Here is a 24113-nt window from a genome sequence, read left to right as displayed (position 1 = left end):
ACTCGATTTTGAGCCAAAGCATAGCAAAAAAAGGCTCCCTATTCCTGTCCTGGTGCTGATTACTGAAGATAACTGTTTTCGTCACATTGTCGTCTGGCTCCTTACGACGGGTCCGGCCCACCGTAGCCTACCGACTTTCGGTAGATGTACGATGAGAAGCAGTGCCTGTAGCTCGTGATTCATACATCTCCGCCTGTTAAAAATAACTATTTGCAATTTGAACTGATTGCTTGAAAAATAAAAAAGTTATAGGCATTTACGTGAAGACAAAAAATGTTGTCATAGTCGGGCCATGTTGTACAGGTTGGGTAACCGAAAATCTAAGCCATACGTATTGAAATTCCATATAGAGTCATGAAAAGAATAAATTCCGTGAACAACGGCTCATATAGGTACAAATACCCTATTTTTAATAGCATTTTTGCGAAATTTTGGCGATCTTGTAAAATCAATATTGCTACAATCGCCTTTTCCGAAGGGTACAACTACAATGAAAAAAACAACAAAAATCTAGGTTTTTATCGTATTAATTTTTTTTTATTTCATCACATTTTACGTGACTAAGATTCTCTAGCGATTATTGCGCTTCTGCGCTTAAAATTATGCTGGCCCAACCATGACTACTCAAGTGGCCCGACCGTTACAAATAGCGCTTTTCTAGTATTTCACCTTAGCCTTCCCAAACACCTTACTGGAGGGGATTTTTCTATAGTATTCGTGTGCAGCACAACACACTTCATACATTTTCAAAATTTATCTCGATAATTGGCTTTCATGAATCATTTCTTGAAGAAAAGTGCATTGAGCCTGGAAAACTTTTTTGGTAAGATTTAATCAATGGATTCAGTACGGGTGTTTTGAATACACGATTGAAACTCACAATATTGTGTAAAGTTAGCTATCACAATAAGAAGTTTTACAATGGTTGTATCATAGATATCATGAGTTACTAAAACTGTAAAATCGTGATGGCCCGTCCATAACAGTGGCCCGACGATAACGACAATACCCTACTATTGTCAGAAGTTATTCAATTCGTTCACATTGAAAACTTTATCGTAGTTGTTCGCGGCTACGACCAGTTTTGTATCATCCGCACAGAGGTTAAGGTTATGTTCTCCGCTCTCCAAAATTCGTTTCACATCATTCATCAAAATAAGCAACAACGGTCCAAACACACTGCCTTGTGAAACACCAAGGTTTACTGGAGCTTCTAGTGGCAAACATCCCTTGTATCTCGTTGCTTGTGCACGATTTTCCAAATAGCTTTGAAAAGTGATTTCACAGTTCCGCAGACACCAAAACGTTCAGAGCTTCCACTAGTTTTGTCCGATCAATTATTTCGAAGTCACCCAAGTCGAGTGGTGCATGTAAAATCTCCATATTTGCATCTTTTTTCAGATCGTCTCCTATCATTTTTATAGTTGTGTATTGTTTTAATGTGTTCAATATTGTATACAATACATATTCTGTTGTTTTCAGTGTTATGGGATGTGAAAACTTGACATAATCTCTAAAAAAAATCTGCGTAAAAATAGTGCTTAATAGACCTAACTAACTTGAATCTAGCATAAGCTAGTCAAATACTACAAATCAACTCGAATACCTGCTTGCTGGATGCCGTCGGCATATCCATTAAGCACCAGCACAAAAATTAAAAAAGACTCACACACCCTAACTATTTGCCTATCTTTTCTTATATGTATGCCTATCTCTAAGTAATACTAACACAATACCGGTCAACTAAACTGGAATTCTATTTCAGGGCATTTTTCCAAATAGTAACGCATTCAGTCGAGCAGTGAAAGTTAAACGCGAATCGAGGAGGTAGCGTAACGGGAGCCCAACAATTATATGTAGCACGCACAGCAGAGTGTTCAATGAGTCTATTTTCGATCGGATAGTATTACAACAGCAAGTTGGGACCGGATCTAATCACGGTCGGATTGCTCATCTCATCAGGATGGCGATAAAACATTTTCAAATCGAACTGGATAAATCCTCGCACACGTACTATGCTGGTGAAACCATGAATGGAGTGGTGACGTTAGTCTTGGATGCGCCGAAAAAAATCAGAGGTAAGCGCGAATACCGAATGATGACTGTTTGTTTGAAACTTAATCCCAAGTTTTGTTGTCTCATTTTGCCCTCACTTTGCTTTGTTCCGTTCCCGTCTACGTCTGTTGATATGACTGATGTCACATATTAACATGAGGTGATTAACGATAAAAAGTAAAGTTTTTTATCTGATAGACGACCACACGTGCTGTTTTTTTTGTTCAAAATTACGTAGGTATCTGACATAGAGATAACATTTTTTTAGATCTGAGTGCAATCTAACATCTTGGTTTATAGAAGTACAATCATCGGATGATTAGGTTTATCATATCCAACAATAATGTATGCTTTATAGACACAATAAACAGCACGCCCTCTAAACTATTATTTATTACCCAAAAATATGGTTTACGTTTAATTCAAATAGGTGTCTCAGTAGGCAATACCCGCTGTCTCGCTCTTCCCACCTACTGTGGAACAGTGAGCCAAAAATATACCTTCACATTTGTGGATATAACTAGGGTAGACGCACCATTAGTGGTGGTAGTACCAGTAGTGGTGGAAACTTGAATTATTCCTTTATTTTTGCAGATTTCGGTACAAGTTTGATAAGTATCGAACTACCAGTAACAGCATTATTTGAAATATATCAAACTTGTACCAAAATCTGCAAAAATAATGGAATAATTCGAGTTTCCACCACTACTGGTACTACCACCACTAATGGTGCGTCTACCCTAATTTAGCTTATAATCAAAACGACTGAAACTTTTTTTCAGACAACTAGAAGGATATACCTTTCAAATGGACTGAAGAGTTCGTTGATAGCTATCACCAAAAAAATTTAATTTTTTTTGGAAAAAAGTGTCTCACTGTAGACGTCCCTCCCCTATTTCTAAATTATACAGTTCATCCAGTATTGTAATTTGTTATTCTGTTTCCAAAAACTAAAACATAATAAATCTAAAATGTAAATAAATTTAATAAATTGTTAATTCTCAATGTTTAGTGATTTTGACTTAGTAACTTTGTTATTTAAGAGTTATAAGCGGAAACCCCGATCATTTGCCATCTTCAAAAATTCATGTCTCATGTTCATTACAAAATATGTCTGGCTGTGAAAATTTTTGGGAGTTTCGAAAGAACAATGTTCTAAAAATCATGTTTAAAATATCTATTTAAAAAATTAAATGTTTAAAACAATTGTCTTGCCATTGGCGTAGCTAGGAACTTTCCCTGGAGGGGGCCTAGAGGGTGCCTTCCAAAAATTTGAATTATAAAAAATTGATTATGATCTTGTTACTCTGGCTGTCACCGATAGCACAAGGTTTTGTAGGGAAATACCAGGCGGGCTTGATGAGGATCCGCGCAATTACCAGATATGTCGTGAGTACAACCTATCCGCGCATCACATCTTTATTGATTTCAAAGCAACATACGATACAGTCGGTTGAGACCAGCTATGGCAGATAATGCACGAAAACGGTTTTCTGAATAAACTGACGCAAGCGAGCAGAGCACATTGGAGAGAGTGTTGTGTTTCGTGTGCATCTCGGCGATACTTTCGAGTTACTTTGAGACGCGGCGAAAGTTGGGACAAGGTGACGGCTTATTTTGCATGCTATTCAACATTGCACTTGAAGGGGTGATCCGACGAAATCGGAATCTAGGACAAGTGTTCTGAACGTAAATGCGGCCAAGACCAAATACTCAAAGGAAACAAACGCGTGCCTCTCGCGGACGGTAACTTTTGATGGCGACGAAGTAGAAGTGGCAGAAGGGTTCGTGTATTTGGTATTGCTGGTGCAAACGGACAACAACACTAGTAAGAAGATCTTGTTGCGCATTCAAGCAGGATTAGGCTTCCTTACTCCTCCGCAAAACGCAAGCCATACGCGATTTTCGAGCGGAAGTTACTGCGGACGATATTTGGCAGAGTACAAACTGAAAGCGGAGAGTAACGGAGACGTATGAATCATGAGCTCCAAGCACTGTTTGGAGAGATTGCCATCGTCATCGGCAAAAGTCAATAGGCTACAGTGCAAAGAAAATAGTTCTCTTTAACAACTGCACCAGCATCAGGAGCAAGAAGGCTTAACGTGATGGCTCGACCAGGTCGAAAGTGATTTGCGACTTCTGTGAGTGGGAAATTTGCGACGAGCTCAAGATGTAGTTGAATGGAGACGAACGCTTGAAACAGCATGAACCGGGGTGGCTACTGACGACGACGACAACTACGCTTTTGCGATGCCTACTGAACAAGAAGATATCTACACAGCGGGAACATATACACTGAGTTTTTTCCCGGTTTCCAATTCCAATGAGGAAAATTTCTGGAGGGGGCCTGCAGAATTCTGGAGGGGGCCTGGTACCCCAGGCACCCCCTCTAGCTACGCCAATGTGTCTTGCTGTTCCCAATTGAAGCAAAAATCGACCAAAGATTATGCGAAACTTACAGCATCGGTGAGAAAACTTTTTTTCATTTCATTTAAAACTTTAAAATAATGCCAATTCGAATCGAGTTGCATTTCTTTCGAAACGAGTTACTCGAAACGAGATGCGCAATGTCACCCCAGGTTTGGACGACCGTGTAAAGTGATGTCCTGAGAGTTCAATTTTCCGATCGTCGCCCCAGGATTTTATAGTCAAATTCGCAGTTTCCTTTTTAATCTGAACTATTAAAAATCCTCCTCCGAAAATACAAATAAAGATTTAACCTGGATCATGCTGGATTCTTTCATACCTATAAATCTAAAAAATTAAAAAGACGTTCTTTTTCGAACTTGTAGCGAATTTAATTATTCAATCTGCATTGGAACCGGATGAAAATGTGTCTATTTGCTCCTTTTAGAGGGATATAATTTATTCAGTTCTAAAGGTGCCTTTAAACTGGGCAATTTTTTGGCGACATGTGGAATGCAACATGTGGTATGCGACATGTTGGTATTTGTTGCTCAATATTGCTTCTGTTACCGCCTGAACGCCTGGCTGAAAATTAATCCGGACGCATGGAACAACCCGTGGAACAACCCATAATTCGGGACTAATATGTCGCAAAAAAAAAACAAACTCATAAATGATTGGATTGCAGTATTTTTATGCAGCTTTAACGACAAGGTCGTCCGAGTCCATTTACGGCAGTCAGCATGGCACCGAATATCACCCTTCCACACAGACTCCTGTGGGCTTCCACAGACTCGGGAAACCATCACAAAACTATAAAATTGGTTCAACTAACCTGCTAGCCGTAATAAGATCTTGCAACTCGAAGCACTAAACAATGCATTCTATAAGTACTATTACTTTTTCGGTCATTAATTACACTAAATACTGAGATTAGTGACCAATTCATCACTATATTTTCACTTTTCCGTCGTCAGTTTTTCAATAATTTTTTTCAGCCATTTCAGTCGTCAAATCACTCGCGAAACTTAACTTGAGGCTCAAAAAACTTTAATTTACCACCAGAACAGTTATTTAGATAGATATTATAATCATTTTGTCCAAATTGTTCACTTGAATTGATAGGAAAAATTTCACTTCGTTTCGATTGCAATTCCGAATTCGCGACTGTCGTTGTTGTACGTTTCCAAGGGAACGGGCGTTTATATAGAGTGATGCCAACGTAAACATTTGAGCATGAAATTGACCAATTATTTTCGCTATTAAATTATAGGTCGTAGCATCCATAGGTCGTAGCTCGTAGTGTCGATAATATACTTTTTAATTCACCGCAAACAACATTTTATGTGACAGAATTACGGTCAGATCTAGTTCAACAGCAAAAATAGATACGCGATTTTACGTTTCATAATTGTTCATAACAGATTATTACCTACTACTAGCAACTCTATTCTCAACAAAACGATAGTGGCAACAAGTATTGAAATCATTAAAAAGCAACTGAACTCTGGCGACTTTCACTTTAAGTTTTACAGTATTACATCATTTCATTTCTCTCGTTCTGATAAAATCTCAAACTTTTTTCGTAATAGAACTCATCTTACCCTGCACAGAGTTGAAGATGTAACTTCCACCGCATTCCTTTAGAACTGTTGTCTGTTGACCCTGTTCGTCGAAGTCGTTGTTTGTCAATTGTTCAAAAAAAATTCAATGGGTCAAAAATATCGTTCAATTTGGAGGGTGCATGCCACACTAGTACCACTTTGGCTTTGTACACAAATTACGTAACGCCTAGAGGGGAGGAAGGGGGGTCGAGTTGGCGTTACTTGTTGTTACATAAGGGGGGAAAGGGATTCATGAGAATAGTTACGTAACAAATTTATGAATACCAAAAAGGCAGTTGCCAAACGAGAAAAGGACGTGTTGAAGGTGAAAAACAAGGAATCGGTTTGTACTGATGAAAATTCTAATACAAAATTATTGTTTGTAGCTGATAAAGATAATCCCATCGCAAATATGCCGATTTCGCTCTTATGTGTCGGAAAAGTGTGTTTAAAATGTTTAAGATCATTGGTCTAGTCTCCTATAAACAAAAAAGGGATCCAGCGGCGCATTCCACCGGGAAATCCAGCCTATCTTGCTACGATTAAGAAGCATGCGCTGCCGTACATTTGTAAAAAATTGTGTAATATTTTTTGAGTCAATTATTTCACTTAAAATTTGTCTGTGTAATGAACTAAGGTCTAAAACTTAGGTTATATGCGTTTTATTACCTTTTATTATTTGATACACAAAAAAACATTCCAGAAAACTTTTTCGGTTATTTTTTCGACCATATTTCGTACAAAACGTTCTACAAGCTGTATTTTGATTGTTGTTTTCTCAATAGAATACAATGAGACAAGACGGTGTTAATAATTTTTTTGTGCTAGTTTAATATAGTGGGTGTTTCACAACCAGAGACAATTTCCTACATCCATTGAATTTTGTCAAAAGTTGCTCGTACGAACCCCTAGCGCGCTTCTTGACTACCAAGTTCCGCTTCAAGTGCCGATTCGGATGTTTGATGGAACTGTAAGACCTATCCACACCCAGCTTTCCACGAGCGGTAATGGCGGCTGATGGATACAACTTTCTGAAGGGTACAGTTCAGTTTTGACACTCAATGCAAGAGCGGTTTTTTGGAAGCCACTACCCAAGTAACATATTGAGGCTGATCAAACGCTTTTAAAGCTGATGTTATTCAACCTGTGGCTGAACTATGGTTTGGGTTTAGAAATAAAAACCTGTTTTCAGCTCTTAAACATCTAAATCTGGTGATTTTATCAAGATTCAGGCTTGTTGATAGCTGCTTTCGAAGCTGCGATGAAGCTTAATAGAGGCTTTTGCGCACTTTTAAATAGCCAATTTGCTGTCAATTCTATTTTTAGAAGGAGAAATAGTTTTGCAATATACTCTTCCAGTCGCTTAATCAACGTCTCATCAACCTTTATGCAAAAAAACAAATCTATTTTGAAATTTAAAAAAATGGAACGCGTCATTTTTATTTTGCTGTGAACCCCATCTATCGAACGCGATATTTTTAATTTCGGATAACTTTAATTCGTATAAGTAAGCTAGCTAATTAAAAATGCATGTGTTTCGGGAATTGAACCTGCCATCTTCTGGTCCATAAGCACTCACCGTATGATCTGCCCCATCTGCATCTATAGAACAAACAGTGGGAATATCTTTACACCTGAAAGCAGTCGATAATGTCGATAACTAACAAACTTTTGCTGTCAGCCGAATAGCGAAATTCTATGATCTGACAGTATGTGTGCTGTGAGCCGAATGAAAAAATTGATAGTGGTTTGTAAAGCCACTTTAACACCTTTAAGCAGCCTTAAAGTAGTTTGAAAGCTGTGAGCCTAATGAAATCCGAAATGAATTTGTTGGTTCTCATATATCACTCGCCTAATCTTACATCGTGTACGAGATGCTCAGTTGCAAGTTTAGGCGGGTGATATATGAGAAGCAACAAATCTACAACTCTTAAAAATGGTCTCAAATTTGCAAATGTTGACCGATTTGGCTGAAATTTTGACCAAAGTCTTAGGATTGAATATAAAACAAGTGATGTTGAGCTCAGGATTGTGGGTCATTTTTAGGGTCACTTTAAGGACCCCTAAAGTGAGAAAAATTTCATTTTTGTAGTTAAATTTCATATTTAATTGAAAAAATCTCGTCTAACTTTGTAGAACCATAGTGAATATGTATATATTCTGAAAGCTTGTCCTCTAAGCTTTTCAAAAATGTATAAAACATTTAAAATTACTTGAAAAAATATTGAGTTATTCATGATAGTATTTGTACACCTAGCCAAAAAACGTTTTTTTGTAATAACTTGAAATTTTGGGGGTGGTAGGAAGATTTCAAATGTGTTTTTATGATGTACTAGGTGTGACTAACAACGTACACTAGGTCATTTGAGAAGTATTTTTTCCGTGTAACACCGTGTTATTTAGTGTTATTTTGGGAGAGAACTGGTTTGAAAAACTTAAAGTAGCTTAAACATCGCTTATTTAAACACCATTTAAGTGCTTACTTTATGCAGCTTTGATCGCCTTAAACCAACCTGTAAACAGTCATTGCTCTTGCAATTCAGCTACCGTTGTTACTTGGGTACGGTTGTTTGCTGCAAGGTGAGTTAAAATAGGTGATCTAGTTTTCACAGTTTGTAGAACAGAAGTGCGCGGAACGATTGGTTAGCAACCATCGACGTTGTTTATACATTCAACAGTTTCCGCTTTGAAAATTTCGGTGATCGTCAAGTGTAACCCAGCGGGGGTGAAAAACAAACTTGCACAATCAGAAAACCTCTCTTGACTAACATTGGTTTGCTGGTTGAGTGGATGTAAACATTGTTTAGTTTTCGCAGACAACCGTAGTGGCTTCCATAGTAACCGCAGTAACCGCTCCTGCATTGAATGTTAAAACCGAATTGTGCCCTTCAGAAAGTTGTACCCATCAGCCGCCATTATCGCTCGTGGAAAGCTGGATAGCCTTCTCGAGCGATAAAATTCCACATGGTTCGATAGTTGGCATCGTACGTTCTAGAGGTCAGGGTTGGAGTTAACGCACCTCAATATCTTCCTCCGCAATCCTCGGGCTCTAGTTCCGGTTTTCCTGAAAGTTTTACGCCACCTTTTCACACATAGATTCTTCTTATAACACTGCACTGACAATTTTGGTAATTTAGCACTTTAGTTAACTCCAGTTTAGTCCAGATCACTCTGGCTTTTCCAGATATTTGTGCAAGATTTTTATGATTTATATTTTTAAGATATGTCAAATGGTTCCAATTCCTACTACAAGTGGCGTGCCGGTGCGGTGGTGACGCACGAGTCGGCATCCTGATTTTCTGTTAGTGAGACTTTATTCAACATTTGTTATTTATTAATCAATTTTTATGAAAATAAACATTATTTCATTGTTCAATACTTTCGCAGGCGTATCCCTCCAGTTCAAAGGTGTTGCAGAAGTGAAATGGACTGAGCGGCGAGGTGCCGGTAAGAATCGTCGGGTGATTCACTTTCACGGTCGGACAGACTATATGAACCACACCACATATATTACCGGTTCTAGCGACGGAGAAAGTTTCCATTTACCAGCCGGAACGCATATCTATAATTTTTCCTGTGCCCTTCCTGCCAACTTGGCAACATCAGTAGAAGCCAAACGTGGCTACATTCGCTACACCATAAAGGTAACGCTTAACCGTGCATGGATGTTGGATAAGTCCTACAAAATGGGATTCACAGTCCTGCAACTGTTAGATTTGAATGTCCTAAGTAACGTACGACTTCCCATCAAAATGGATGTAACCAAAACATTTTGTTGCTGGCCGTGCAGGACGGGTCCATTGCATATGTCAGCACAATTACCAATATCCGGGTATGTACCGGGACAAACCATTGTCGTAATGGTTACCGTTGATAATCGGAGTGAGCGGATTCTTGGTAAAATTGTAACGAGATTAGTGCAACATACAACATACGTTAGCAAAACACCACACCAAGAAACGATAAAGGAGTCGTCAGAAATAGTACAAGCAGAAAGTGCAGCAAGTAATGAAACTGAAAAGTCATGCTATGAACATCACCTGTTCATACCGCCTTTAACACCGACTAACATAAGCTGTGAAGTGTTGCAAATAACGTACCGAGTTGAAATTAAGACCACTAACAGCTTCGGTTGGAGCCCAACTGTTAAGATCCCCATTACTTTGGGTACGATTCCTCTAGTAAGTAGTGCAATCCCCAGGTTTGAGGAAGTAACACTTCCTGCTGACCAACAATGCAAGCCTGGCGCTTCCGGGGAGGATCCTGAATGCAACACGAACTATCCCATTGAATTACGTAGGTTTTTTTCACGCTATTTTTGAACAGTCTAATGACATTATGCCTTCTCACAGCCCCGCCCACCTATGAAGAAGTCATGAATGCCCATCGCGTCAACATTCAGGACGAAGACGAAAAGAATGAAATTGGCTGTGAAGATTTTTCTCCTCGCTATCTGATTTATCGTTTTCCTCCGGTCCCCTGTGCGCCACCAGCAGAATCAGAAGTGAGCCGAAAGCAGTCTGCGTAGCGACAAGTATCGAAGACGTCACTTGATACAGAAATTATACAGAAATATACCTATACAATGAGTTTAATCAGATCTTTTTGACTCTTCTTATCGGTTGGGAAATGTTATCGCGTTTATTGTAATAACCTCTGCTGTACGGATGGTCGGGACCAAACGCTGAATATCAAACAGTCGCATTACGGAAACCTCTGATAACAGGCCACGCAGAGTAGCAGAGCATTTATCGTTTACGTAGTCATCAGCAGAGAGCATTCCTCATATTCGTTAATGGCCACGGTTTGTAACATTAAGTTTAACGCGAACTCAAACGGTGTCTATATACCGGGTCAAACCGTGACTGGAAAAGTAGAACTACATTTGACAGAAGCAACCGTTCTCAAAGGTACCGAAAAGGGCAATATTCTAGAATAAGATATCAACCAAAGTGTACGTAATCTACGAACGTGAGTCATCGTTATGAAATATCATTCCAGGCGTTACGCTACATATCAAAGGAATAGCAGAAGTTAGATGGTGCGAAACCATCCTAATAGATGGAAATCCCGTGATTATCCCCTACCACGGTCGCCATGAATACATGCACCAAAGAATCAATTTAGTTGCAGTTATAAATGCAAACACATTTGAACTTCCAGCAGGATATCACTTTTACAACTTTTCCTGCGTTCTGCCATCAAATCTTGCAACTTCCTTGGAATCCGAACAGGGTTATGTTCGCTACACGGCTAAATTGGTTCTCGAACGCCACCTAAAACCGGATCAATCCTTTAAAATAGGATTTACCGTGCTTCGACACGTGAATCTAAACCACGAGCTCCGGGATGTTCGTCTTCCGGCTAGGACGGAAAAAACGAAAACCTACTGTTGTGGCCCGTGCCGATCGAAACCGCTGTACGTTTCTGCCCAGCTACCTATTTCCGGTTACGTTCCAGGCCAAACCATTACGGTTAAAATTACCGTGGAAAATCAAACCAAAAAGCGTGTAAATGAAGTCTCCGCCAAGCTGCTGCAAGTGATTTCTTTCATCAGTAAAACTCCTTACTGCGAAATAAGCGAAAACTGTACAACCATAGCCGAAGTCCGCTGCGCTGGAGTAGAAGCTCACGGTAATCTAAGCAAGGAGCAGTATCTACTAGTACCGATTGTTCCTCCCACTAGCACATCCTGTCCTGTTTTAACCGTCAACTATTTCGTTGAGGTTGAAGGCAAAATTGGTGGTCCAAACAGTAATCCTAGGATAAGAATACCGATTACCATCGGGACAGTACCCCTGTCGGCCAGTGCTGTTCCAGCCTTTGACGAACCAGCAATCGCCGTAGTGCATCAACCTAATGCCACTGTGATTCCATCACTGAATGACTATTATACGTTGCGTGAGTATCTTCGAATCGAAGAATTTATTTATCTTTTATTTACCTAATTTTATCTTCAACAGCTCCTCCTTCCTATGAAGAAGCTACCGGTGCCATTCGAAACAACATTCTTGATGAAGAAGAAACCGATGAAACGACTTCGGGTAACTACACCCCTCGATACGTTTTCTATCACTTTGGTGTTACGCAAAAATCTAATGAAAATATTTAAACGCTTTCGTTGGTGCAAAAAAAAATCTGTGATAACCCACGACATTAACGAAAAAAAGCAAAATTAATTAGATCTGGTGAATGGTGAAATAGCTTGTAAATTGTTTACTAACTTAGCAAAATAAACCGAAATGTCACAAAAAAAAACAACAATCTTCTAATTCTTCCTGCTACACTCAAGTCTTTTTTTACACGTTTTTTTATGATTTTCGAATCTACGCTATTTTTTTGACGATTTTTGAATTAACCTTTGTTTTTTTAAACCCGTTTTTCGAATTAACACAGTTTTTTCAGGGATTTTTAAATTTGAGCAGAATTTTTGGACAATTTTCGAATTTTAAATGGCTTTTTCGGCTTTTAATTACGGCGGTTTTTGACGACATTTTTCGAATTAACGCGGTTTTTTACAACATTTTTCAAATCAATGTAGTTTTTTGACGTAGGACTACCTCTTACGGCAAGTTTTAAGATAGGGTGTCATTCCAAAAAATCGAAAAATGCGACCATCACGAAAAATTAAAGATTTTGAGCACTAATAGCTTAGCGGTTTCCCGATCGATTCTAAGGGGACATAAACCACTAAAACTTTTGAAAATTCCATTATTTTTTTTATTTCAGATTTTGATTCGGCGGTCTTATCCGTTTATTTCGATAGGGGACTGTCGCTGTAGTTGGACCACGTTTTGGAATTTGCTCATAACTTTCGTTTCAAAAGGAATTTTAGAAATCTAAGTACATCGTTGCAAAGGTCTACGAATAAGAAGCTTGAGAATAAAGGAGAAGAAGACAAAATTTTATTTTTTAGCTATCTTTTCTTCTTTGTTTTTCTCAAGTTGTATTTCGTTTACAAAACTCAAAAGTTATAAAAGTCTTTGCCAAGCTCCTACCAACAAAACAAAAAAAAGTTTGTTCCAATACGTTATGTACAGTTCCCCCACAATTATGGACCATTTAAGCAGAAGTGTGATTTTAAAACAATCAATTGTAGCGCATACTATTGTTCAAAAGCAGTTTATAAATGTTTTTAGTTACAGAAATATGTAATCTTTCAGTTGATTCAGTTATTAAACCCATTTAGTGCAAGTTTTCCACGGAAATTAAGCTTATGTTATGACTGATCAAATACACAATTATGGATCACTTTTGGAGGCAGTCACAATTATGAAACAATTTTCATCATAGTATAAATCAAAATAAAACTGCACTTTTTGCAGCGAGTTCACTCAAAGAACTTTATTCAAATCATGTAATAACATAAAAATAACATGTTTCAAATCGTATGAAAGACTTTCTGTGGCTTTTGGTCTGTATTTAGATGCCTACTCTTCTTTTGAGGTTTGTAAACGTAACACAGCCAGAGAAAAAAGAAAAAGAAGACAAAATTTTATTTTTTCAGCCATCTTTTCTTCTTCTTTTTCGTTTTTCTCAAGCTGTATTTTATTTACGACATTCAAAAGTTATAAAAGCCTTTGCCAAGCTACTACCAACAAAACAATAAAAAGTTTGTTCCAATACGTTGTGTAGTTTCCGAGAAAAAGGTACATAAAGTTTGAAAATCGTGGTTTTCCAGGAGCGGCATTTTATTCCGCTGAAGTTGTTCAACGCTTATGTGTATGATCGTTTTTCGGCCACTTCCCGTGGTCGGATCATTACAAAATTAGCATCAAAATAAACGGAAAAGACTGCAGAATTAAAATCTGAAATAAAACAATAATGAATTTTTTAAAATTTTAGTCGTTATTTACACGAATAAAGAAAACTATTGATTTTTAAGTGCGCACTATTGAAAAATTGGAAATAATGAAGCCTTGTCCACCTGGAAATCCCAGCTTCGTGATTGGTTGTTGGAAATGATGTCATCAAAGTGGTAATGCGTTTTCACGCTTTGGCTTATATTTCAGTAAATTTCTAATAGATTTCCAAGCTATTTACACTAATAGATCGGAAAATCGAATTGGAAAATATAAAAAACGGATTACCTACAAATGGCCGAAACACAAATGGCCGAATCACGAATGGCCGAAATAACGAATGGCATAATATATCAGATGGCCGAATCACGAATGGCCGAATCACAAAAGGCCGAATCACAAATGGCCGAATGTCATATTCGACCGAAAATATTCATAGCCTTCAACCTGCGCAAACGTTGGGTACATGCTGTCCTTACTCGCTGCCGCTCGTTCGGACTTAACTAAGGGATAATCCCTAATAGACAGTAAACCTAGGAAAATGCATGCACCTAAATAGTAGTGGTTTCTGCGGAGGGGCTGTCCCCCGCAGTGGCCGGCGCTTCCGACGGCGGGTCACCGGCGCACACTCGCGACCTGCGGCCGTCTCGCCCTGAATCATCTAGGAAACATTTGCTACTAACACGGTAAATACGTCTCGCACCTTATAATGAAGATGTATTTATAATCAAGAAATATGAGGTAAAAACCAGTATAAAAATTATCTTTCGTAGATATATGTTTATATTATAATTGTAATCTTATTCTTACTGTCATGGATTTTCATAAAGAAGTAAATGCAGTACACTACAAGTTTATTACACTATTACTAAAGCGGCCGAAACATTTTATTCAATATCCCGCCGTGTCCATCTTTGTTGACCGCACATAGCAAAGCCAACAGTTGTGTCCATTGTTGTTGAACACGGTTTGCTTTCCGCACGGTAGTTGGGAGTTGTCCTGCGAAAAATGAGTGCATCCGGCGATTCATCCGATGTTGCTGGTTTCAATAACGAAGAAAGTGCACCTGTCGTTAAAATTGTGTTGTCGCAGAGAGGAAAACCGATGCTTTTCATTGATGGGATATTATTCAATAAAAACAAGCAGAAGCGGAATGCTCCTTATGCTTTTTTCATTTCACACAAAATATAACAAAACAATTAAATATACGCGGACTAAAACAACATTACTCGACCAACACAGACATAGTCATGGCGGTAAAACGGCTGCAGGTTTGTTGATAAAGTATTTTTATTTGATGTTTTTATAATGTAATAAAAATTCTAGGCTGTCTTTTCTGCCGCAAAATCGGATACAGGAGGCGTACGACGCGATGGAAGGAACGATGCCTGAAGAATTGGAGAATTTCCTTACATATTTTCGGAATACTTACATAAGTGGGAGGAACCGGAACCCCACCCCACTCTGTGGTCAAATTTTAAGCCTGTCATTGACAAGCTACCGCGGACCACAAACAGCTTGGAAGCATGGCACCAACGATGGACAACCATTGTTGGTTCCCATCACCTGTCAATGACCAGGATCATCACAGAGCTGCGGGTGAAGTAAAAGGCGATAGAGGGGAACATCCTTAGAATTCTTCAGGGGGATGTTCCGAATTCGCGCCGAGAAATAGACGAAAAAATCTACTCGAAATGTGTTAATGCTCACAAAATGAGCAGCAAAAATTTTGTTGACGCAGTTGCGCTTTTATTAAGCGCTAAACAAAGGTGTTTGTAAGGCATGTGTTGTTTGTTTAATAGTAGTAGTTTGTTTTTTGTTTGATTAAAGTTATTTGTTAACTACTTGCCAATTCATGGTTTTTTATTGAGTAGTTATTTAGCCATTCCGAAAAATTTCGGCCTTTCGTGATTCGGCCATTCGGTAGCAGCCCGTTCAACTCTTCGTCGAGGTATAAGTTCTTGCTGCGTGATTGGTTGGAATAATTTATAATTATTTTCGAATAAGTTTTGACACAATTCACCACCAACCACCAGCAATTGAAACCAAGTTAACACCAAATTAAACACTATTGACCACAACAAATACGCAGGAAAACGCATTAAAACTAAACCCAATGTTTTGTTGTAATAATAAGGCCAATGCAAATCATATTTAAAGTTTTTGTCAACCACCCCCCCACCCCCTTGGAAATTGGCTTGAAAAATCGGGGGGCAAAAAAATAATTTGTAGAATATGAGTCAAATTTCTTTTTATAAAATCAATTGTCTGTGGGCTCTACAGTCTGAAAAACTCGAAAAATGAGTCTCCGAGATGAATTAACGCTTCTACCACGAAACAGAAATGGAAATTCGAACAATGGAATTTCCGAAAATCGTCCAAAAAAATTTTCCTTCGTTTTTGTCTTTTTTTGTATATTTTTGCATAGAAAATAATAACGTATATATTATAAGCAAGAATAGATTCGGTTTTCACGTTTAAACCTTAAATAAAAATTCTTTAAGGTGTCAGATTGTGTTCGTCGTCGTGTTCGTTAAAAATGTTTTTTTTGCTCGATTAAAAAATTCACTTTGTTTTTTTTTCGAAGCTAACGCTAACCGCTAGCAGCTAAATTTGTTAGCATTGTAGAATCAACATTACTTAAGCGAAAAGTGCTGATTTCGGCAATAAAAGATAATTTTTGTTTCAAAGGTAGTAATAAAATTTCAAGTTTTTAGTAAAAATACAATGAAATCAGAATAAAGGGAATTAGCAGGTAGAAAATTTGTAAAAACATATTTTGTTGATAATAATTGTCCTTGGTTGTTGTGAAAACTTTATTGCGTTGATACTTGGCCCAACACTTATGAATTTATTAAACTAGTGATGTCCGAGAAAATTGAAAAATCTCCCTTGATGTTTTCAGTGAATGTAGGAGGCCTCGATTTTTTTTTAATATCGATTTATTTGAGCCCGCGTACAAAAGTAGTCCTCTACGGACTTGAAACAGCAACTTTGTTTACGGAAGTGCACTTGCCGTATTTGAACGAAAGGTATTGCGAACTATTTTTGGCGGAGTACAAACGGATAGCGGAGAGTGACATAGGCGTATGCACCATGAGTTGTAGTCACTATTTGGAAAAAGTTGGGAGACTACTGTGGGCCGGCCACATCGCAAGGATACCGAACGATTGTGCAGTAAAATCTGTTCTCTACAAGAGCCCCACCGGCACCAGGAATAGAGGGCCAAACGAGTTAGATGGCTTGACCAGGTTGAAGCCGACTTGCATGTGCCGAGACGCGTAACGATTTGGAAACGAGCAGCCCAGGACCCAGGGGTGACATTGCGATTCGAGTGATTTTGGTTCGTTTCGACCACGTTAAACGAATGGGCGAAACGAACCAAAATCACTCGAAACGAGAATCGCAATGTCACCCCAGAAGTACAATGGAGAGGAATTCTTGATACGGTAAGAGCCACCCCGGCTCTTGGCTGGTAAAGTACGTACAAAAGTTTGGAATTTGGAACCCTTCAACTGAAGCCTGTGTGATATTTCTCACAAATTTTCCTTCTGCCAAAAAAAAGTTAGCGGTTTATTTAGCGGTACATAAATTTAGCGGAAGCTAACAAAAACGCTAACGGTTATAAAAATTAGCGAAAACGCTAACCGCTAACCAAAATGTTAGCTGAGCTAATTAGCTGTTAGCGGATTAGCGGAATTGTGGCCACCTCTGGGTCTAATCGTTTTCAAGAAGATATTAGAAAATACTGCATAGTAGAAAATGGTCAAACATGGAATAATTAAACTGAAATTACTCGAACTAGAGAGTTTTATATTTTCACATATATTTTAGTTCTGTTCTGTTCTGTTCTTAAAAAGATTCAAAAAACACAGGAAAAGCGTTAGAACTCGTTATACGTATGAGTTTTCAACATACCATGTTCTACAAAAATATGTCTGTTGATAAGAAAAACAACTTTGTCAAACATTATGATGCATTAAAACCATTATATTTGAATTAGCGAAAAAGTTATTTTGAAGAGGTCTTTATATAAAATACCCTGTGAGTCAACAAAAACTATGAAAAATACGCCTACTATGCTTTTGGTAAAGTTACTCATATATTCTTCACCTGGAACTTAGTCGCTGATTTCACATTAATTGTCTTTTAGAGTTGAACAACTTTGCTGAACATAGTGGGGAGCTATTATGAATTGCTTAACCGCAAAAGTAAGTTTCCACTTAACTTTCGTTTCTGGACCACTGTGCAATGTATGAAAACTATCGTAAATATCTCCTAACAAATTCGGAATCGTAACTAAAGCTTGATAAAGGGGACCCAAGTTGATTTTCAATCGTATATAATGATAATAACTGACATAAATACAATAACACAGAATTGTATAACATAACGGAGTGAGTCACGCTAAATCGGATATTATCGTATATAAATACTTATATAGTCGGAACGCTTATAGTTATTCCTAACCACGTTTATCGCCTCCAAAATAGAATGTTTATGTCAGTTTTGCGCATCAAATACGATTTGTTAGCATGCATATCTGTACGTAATGCTGATTGCTATCTTTTATGCAGGGTGTTAGGTAGCTTAGTGCAGATATTTCAGGGAGTGATAGAGGACCATATTTGACGAAAAAAAAATCCTTATGGTAAAAAAAAGCATATGGTCAAATCTCAATCGTTACAGAGCTATTAAACATTTTTAGTTTTCGGTTCTGTTAGACTTAAATTAGCTTTAGTACAAAAAAACTATGCTAGCTAGCTCAGTTCTGTTACTTTCATTCGAAAGCTGAGAAAATTTGGTATTGAAAATTGCTCTTAAAACTACTACTTCATATCAACTTATAAATTGACCTTTTTGCTTAACGTAAGAACATTAAGTAACGCAAAGAAGGAGCCAGTTGAACATTACTTAATGTTTTAATGTTTTGTAAGTACCATAAGTGATGTGTCTTGTTTGTCCGTGCTAGTACTTCATGAATTTTAGTAACTTTTTAGAAGCAAAAAATTTTGAAATGGGTATTTCTCAAGGCGATTTTATTAAATTTCTCCTAAAATGGTGTATCTAATTAAACTAATTGCTTTTATTTACCAATCTTTCTACAACTCGTTTTGACGTGAAACGTACATCACGCATAGCACACTAGATTATCGCATGCGACGAACACAATCTGACACGTATGAAAAACATCTGAATATGACACAAATAGAAAAAAAATTCTATAAATCAGATTATTGGTACCGATTGATCTTTATAAGTAATTGATCTACAGTTGTGTTGCTCTGTGACTGGCCAGCAGTAGCTAATATGAAAAGAGTCACCAGCGGATACTGTTTGACAGTCTCGGAGTTGGTTGTGCACAAGAAGGCGACTCTTGCAGCTTGACGCGTCTTGCCATGAAACACCTGACGCCAAGATTTCGAAGGGATGTTCAATGTGTTGTTGTCGAGTTTAGCCGAAAGCGCCACTCGTTGACGGATCCTGATTGTCCTCGTCAGGATGGTGAGGTTGTTCTCAGTTCGGGTTCCACTGGTCACTCGAGTTCTGGCCCAGTTATCACGTCATCATGCCATCTGTTATTGTAAGCTTCCTGCAGATCATAGAGGAATAACTGTTAAGGCCCATAGCAATTTTTGTGCAGAACATGGTCACTGCTTTGGATGACAGTGCGTTCACAAATCAGCATAAAGATAGAACGGACGAAGGAACAAACATGAAATGGCGGTAAGGTCGTTTCAACCTAATTTTATGTTTATCGTTAAATTCTCTTTTAATATCAACATTCTCGTGCCCTACAAAGTGCGCGTTATGACTTATGACAGACTTCAGTGTCTTCACGTTAGGGTGAGATGTTATGCAGGCAAGTTTCATTACGAAACGTACCTCTTTGCACCTTTGTGCAAATTGTGGACCACCACTTCTCGGCTTCCTCTGCTTAGGACTGTGACCAGATGACATCCTATTACCTTGGCTATCACCTTCGGCGTCGTCTGGGTGAGCAGCAAACTCGGAATCACTTCTTTGGCGTACATTTTCACAAAGTTGCCTTAAGGTGAAGGTCGTCAGAGTCCAGTTGCATTTTTTTACTGATTTCAGTACTTTCAATCATACGTGAACAGAGTCGCTAGTAGTAGGTAATAATCTCTGTTATGAACTATTATGAAACGCAGAATCGCGTATCTATTCTTGCTGTTGAACGAGATCCGACAGTAATTCTGTCACATAAAATGCTGTTTACGGTGAATTTTATTATCAGTGAATTTTATTGTCAGTGAATTTTATAAGTATATTTTCGACACTCTACGAGCGTTAATTTAATAGCGAAAATTATTGGTCAATTTCATGCTCAATGTAAATATGGCCTCACTCCACATATACACCCGTTTCCTTGGTAACGTACAACAACGACGGTTGCGGATTCAGAATTGCAAAACGAAGTAAAGTTTTTCATATCAATTCAAGTGAACAGTTTGGGCATAATCATTACGATATCTTACCAAATAACTGTTCGGGTGGTAAATTAAAGTTTTCTGTGTCTGAAAAGTTAAGTTCGCGATTGCGTAATTTATGCCCCTAAAAGTAATAGAACCTATAGAATGCAATATTTAGTGCTTCGAGTTGCAAGATCTTATTACGGATAGCAGGTTAGTTGAACTAATTTTATTTTTTTGTGATGTTTCCCGAGTCTATGGGAGCATGTTGGTACACTGAAGAAGGGAAGGGAAGGGAGATATTCGGTGCCATACTGACTACCATAAATGGACTCTAACAACCTTGTCGTTAAAACAATTCCAATATTCTGATACAGCACTTGAAAGTAAACGTAAACAAATACATTGTCAACAGAAATAAGTCATTAGTTACGAAAAATTAACCCAAAATTAAAGTTTAAACATTTTCGTATGTATTCCTGCCACACCCTGTGGTTGGATTTATTGACTGTATATTAAAACGAGGATTGCTCTGGAAACTTTTAACGATGGGGTAGCTAAAAGACCTTAACCTAGCCTACGGTCCAACAATACAGTTGCTAGTTTTGCCAAATTTGACGAACAAGCTAGATGACCTCTCTGAGAGCTTCCAGTCAATGTAGCAAAGACTAATACCGTTTTTGTGTTTGCTTAGGTCCAATCTACGTTCGCCCTAGTTCAAATCTAACGGCTGTCAAAACGTTCGGTTTTTCGCTCAAGTTGAACTTAGAATTCGCTATGGGTCGAAGTTTTTAGACGACGGGTTTTCTCTGAGTTTTTCTAGTTTCAACCCCGCCATAAACTGACAACCAGAAAACGATTGTTTATTATCTCGAAAATGTTGATTTATTCAGTGGTCGTGTTGGAACTAACCCAGGTTAAAAAAAACAAGAACGCTAGGTCTATAGTAGTGAATACTAACAATCCCACCAACTTCTCAGTAGCGGAACAACAGGTTGCGCAGGTGGAAGTCCTTCCATATCTTGGTAGCCAAACTACGTGCGATGGTCGTATCAAGACCGGTTTAACCACGCGGATCTGGAAGTTCGACTCTTGATAACCATGCTTGTATTCTCAACTCAAATGTTAAATCCATATAATTGAACGATTACAAAACGTGGTGGATCTTAGCGGAGACTTGGCAAAAACTCCAGGTATTTATTATTCAAGATATATCACTCGTGATCTGACAATTGGATATCCAACGAGTAATGAGTAACGAGTAACGTAGGTGGAAGTGTTTTGGACACTTCTTGAGGAGAGAAGAAAACATTTGACTGAAGTAGAGAAAACTCCAGAGGCTTATGGCGCTGGCTGGTAGCCAACGACATCCAGGCTGTTGGCGGAGACCTCTCCTGGCGATAGGTGAAATAGCGAGACGATTCACCCCGATTCTACATTCCGATCGGGCTCATTCCGATCAGAAACAACTCGAAATTTCTGATCGGATCCGGGTCCGATCGGTATATAGAATAGAGCCGAATGTGTTGAAGCGATTTGTTTACCATTTTGTCTAAGCGACGTTGACGGCGTTTTGGAAAATGTCGAAATCGACGAGTCGTCTGTAAACAGATAGTGAAGGCTTTGCTATGTACCGTTTACAGAGTTATAAAAATATATGGTATTTTATTTGAAAAAATTCTTCGAAAAATAGTGGTGTATACTAACTAATAAATATGATCACCTTAAAAGTGCATTTTTAATTTAATTTTTAATTATCAGTGGTTATGTTCAAGCTGGTTTTACCACAATTAAATGCACAAATATTCGCCTCGATTCCGCACATCCCGACCGGGCCCGTTCCGATCAGAAACGTCCCGATCGACGTGTGTTATAGCATACGTTGTATTCCGATCGAAGCACAATTTCTGATCGGATCCGGCTCCGATCGGTATGTAGAATAGAGGCGATTAATCTTTACGGAATTGGCACTCAAAACACACCTAAAAACAAGTTGATCTGACAGCATCGATTAAATTTGTGACTTAAGATTCGCCTCGATTCTACATTCCGATCGTGCCCGTTCCGATCAGAAACCATATTCCGAATCCCGATTGATGTATGTTATAGCACAAGTTGCATTCTGATCAAACCGAAATTTCTGATCGGATCCGGTTCCGACCGGTATATAGAATAGAGGCGATTTGCAAATGTACAATTACAATCTTAAATTAACAGTGGATCAAAATTAATGTCACATAACTAAATGAACATCATTTCTCCGGCAGAGACTTTTCCTCGAGCTTCTTCATATCATCGGTTGCATTGGGCGGCGTTTCCGGTGGATGCGTCGCATCCACATCGCTATTGAACCTATAGACCATATAGCGAGGGCTAAAGTCACGCCAACCTATTTCGTTGGTTTCATCTTCGTCCTGGATGTTGGTTCGGTCAGCATTAATCACTTCCTCGTACGAGGGTGGTGCTGTTTGGGAAAAAAAGATCAATAGAATCAGTAAGCCCTACCTAGCAGACAGTTACTTACGTAATTCGGACGGAAAAGCAGGATTAGTCACTGTGTCCTCTGTGGAACTGCCAGCCATTGGTTGTTGCGAAATAACGTTCACCGTATCACCGAATCTAGGAATGGCACTCATGGAAAGTGGAATCGTTCCCAGCGTGATGGGAATCTGTATCCTTGGGTTGATGGCAGGACCCGATATTTTTCCTTCGACTACGACACTGTAGTTGACGGTCAGGACCTGACATGTTCTACTGGTTGGCGGCATGGCAGGTATGAGCAGATGCTGCTCGTACGATCCCTGACTTCGTCGTTTTACTCCAGCGCATCGGCATTTGGCTATGACCGATGGAACTTCTCGTATTTTCGAATGCGGCGTTTGACTGATAAATGATACCGTTCGCACCAGCATGGTGGCAATCCCGTCGAGGTCCTTTCTACTTTGATTGTCAACATCGATTTTCACCACAATCGTTTGGCCGGGCACGAATCCAGTGATCGGAACTTGTGCCGATATGTGCATCGGTTCCGAACTGCATGGTCCACAGAGGAACGTTTTGGCTTTGTCCATTTTCAGCGGGAGACGAATGTCGTACTCGTGGTTTAGGTCAACATGCCGTAGAACCGTGAATGCTACCTTATAGGATTGGTCCAATTTCCACGATCGCTCCAGGATCACTTTCACAGTGTACCGTACGTGACCGTATTCTGCCTCAAGAGAAGTCACTAGATTGGGTGGTAGAGCGCAGGAAAAACGATACGTGTGGATTCCCGGCAGCAGTTCAATGGAGTTTCCCTCTTTGGAACCGGCTAGATAGGTGGTGGAATGCATGTAATCCTGCCGACCACGGTAGACGACGGTCCGTCGATTTTTACCGACTCCATGTGTCTCGGACCATCGCACCTCGGCAACGCCGTTGATTCGTAGGGCAACACCTGCGTCAAAAGAGAGTGACTCAATAGTAGAAGTCGAACTATACCCATTAATTTTGGGTGGAAGTGCACTCGTTATCACGTATTATTTCACATTATCTTGTGTGTTGATTAGCAATTAGGAATTACCGCCGAAAGGTTACAGGGATTTTAAAACGGAAATAATCAATTCTGCATTTCTGTTTACCTGTTCAGTCGTGACTCACCTTTCACTTTCGTAACATCCGCTAGGCACAGCTCTACACTGCCGGACAGTGTTTGACCGGGAAAGTACACACCGTAGGGGTTTTCGTCGAACTTTATCTCACAGCAGGTTGACATGGTCTAATATGTTTCCTTGGATTTTTTTGGCTGGTGGAGGACCACCTTTCAAGCGTAT

At 38.9% G+C, this 24113-nt stretch overlaps 3 protein-coding genes across 3 annotated transcripts; 2 read left to right on the top strand and 1 right to left on the bottom strand.

Moving 5' to 3' along the window:
• Positions 1–1963: 1963 nt before the first annotated feature.
• LOC128739373 (arrestin domain-containing protein 3-like) lies at positions 1964–10593 on the top strand. The gene is made up of 3 exons (XM_053834857.1): positions 1964–2078; positions 9453–10361; positions 10418–10593. The coding sequence occupies exons 1-3, from the start codon at positions 1964–1966 to the stop codon at positions 10591–10593; spliced, it is 1200 nt and encodes a 399-aa protein (XP_053690832.1).
• Positions 10594–10860: 267 nt separating this feature from the next.
• On the top strand, positions 10861–12177 carry LOC128739372 (arrestin domain-containing protein 3-like). The gene is made up of 3 exons (XM_053834856.1): positions 10861–10975; positions 11232–11966; positions 12029–12177. Exons 1-3 carry the CDS (start codon positions 10861–10863, stop codon positions 12175–12177), a joined length of 999 nt encoding a protein of 332 aa, XP_053690831.1.
• Positions 12178–22553: 10376 nt separating this feature from the next.
• On the bottom strand, positions 22554–24055 carry LOC128739371 (arrestin domain-containing protein 3-like). Its single transcript, XM_053834855.1, has 3 exons — positions 23941–24055; positions 22826–23737; positions 22554–22765 (listed from the first exon to the last, which is right to left on the bottom strand). The coding sequence occupies exons 1-3, from the start codon at positions 24053–24055 to the stop codon at positions 22554–22556; spliced, it is 1239 nt and encodes a 412-aa protein (XP_053690830.1).
• Positions 24056–24113: the final 58 nt, after the last annotated feature.

Source organism: Sabethes cyaneus, chromosome 3 (assembly GCF_943734655.1).
Source record: "Sabethes cyaneus chromosome 3, idSabCyanKW18_F2, whole genome shotgun sequence".
Lineage (NCBI taxonomy): Eukaryota > Metazoa > Arthropoda > Insecta > Diptera > Culicidae > Sabethes > Sabethes cyaneus.
This window is presented reverse-complemented; position numbering and strand designations above follow the sequence as displayed.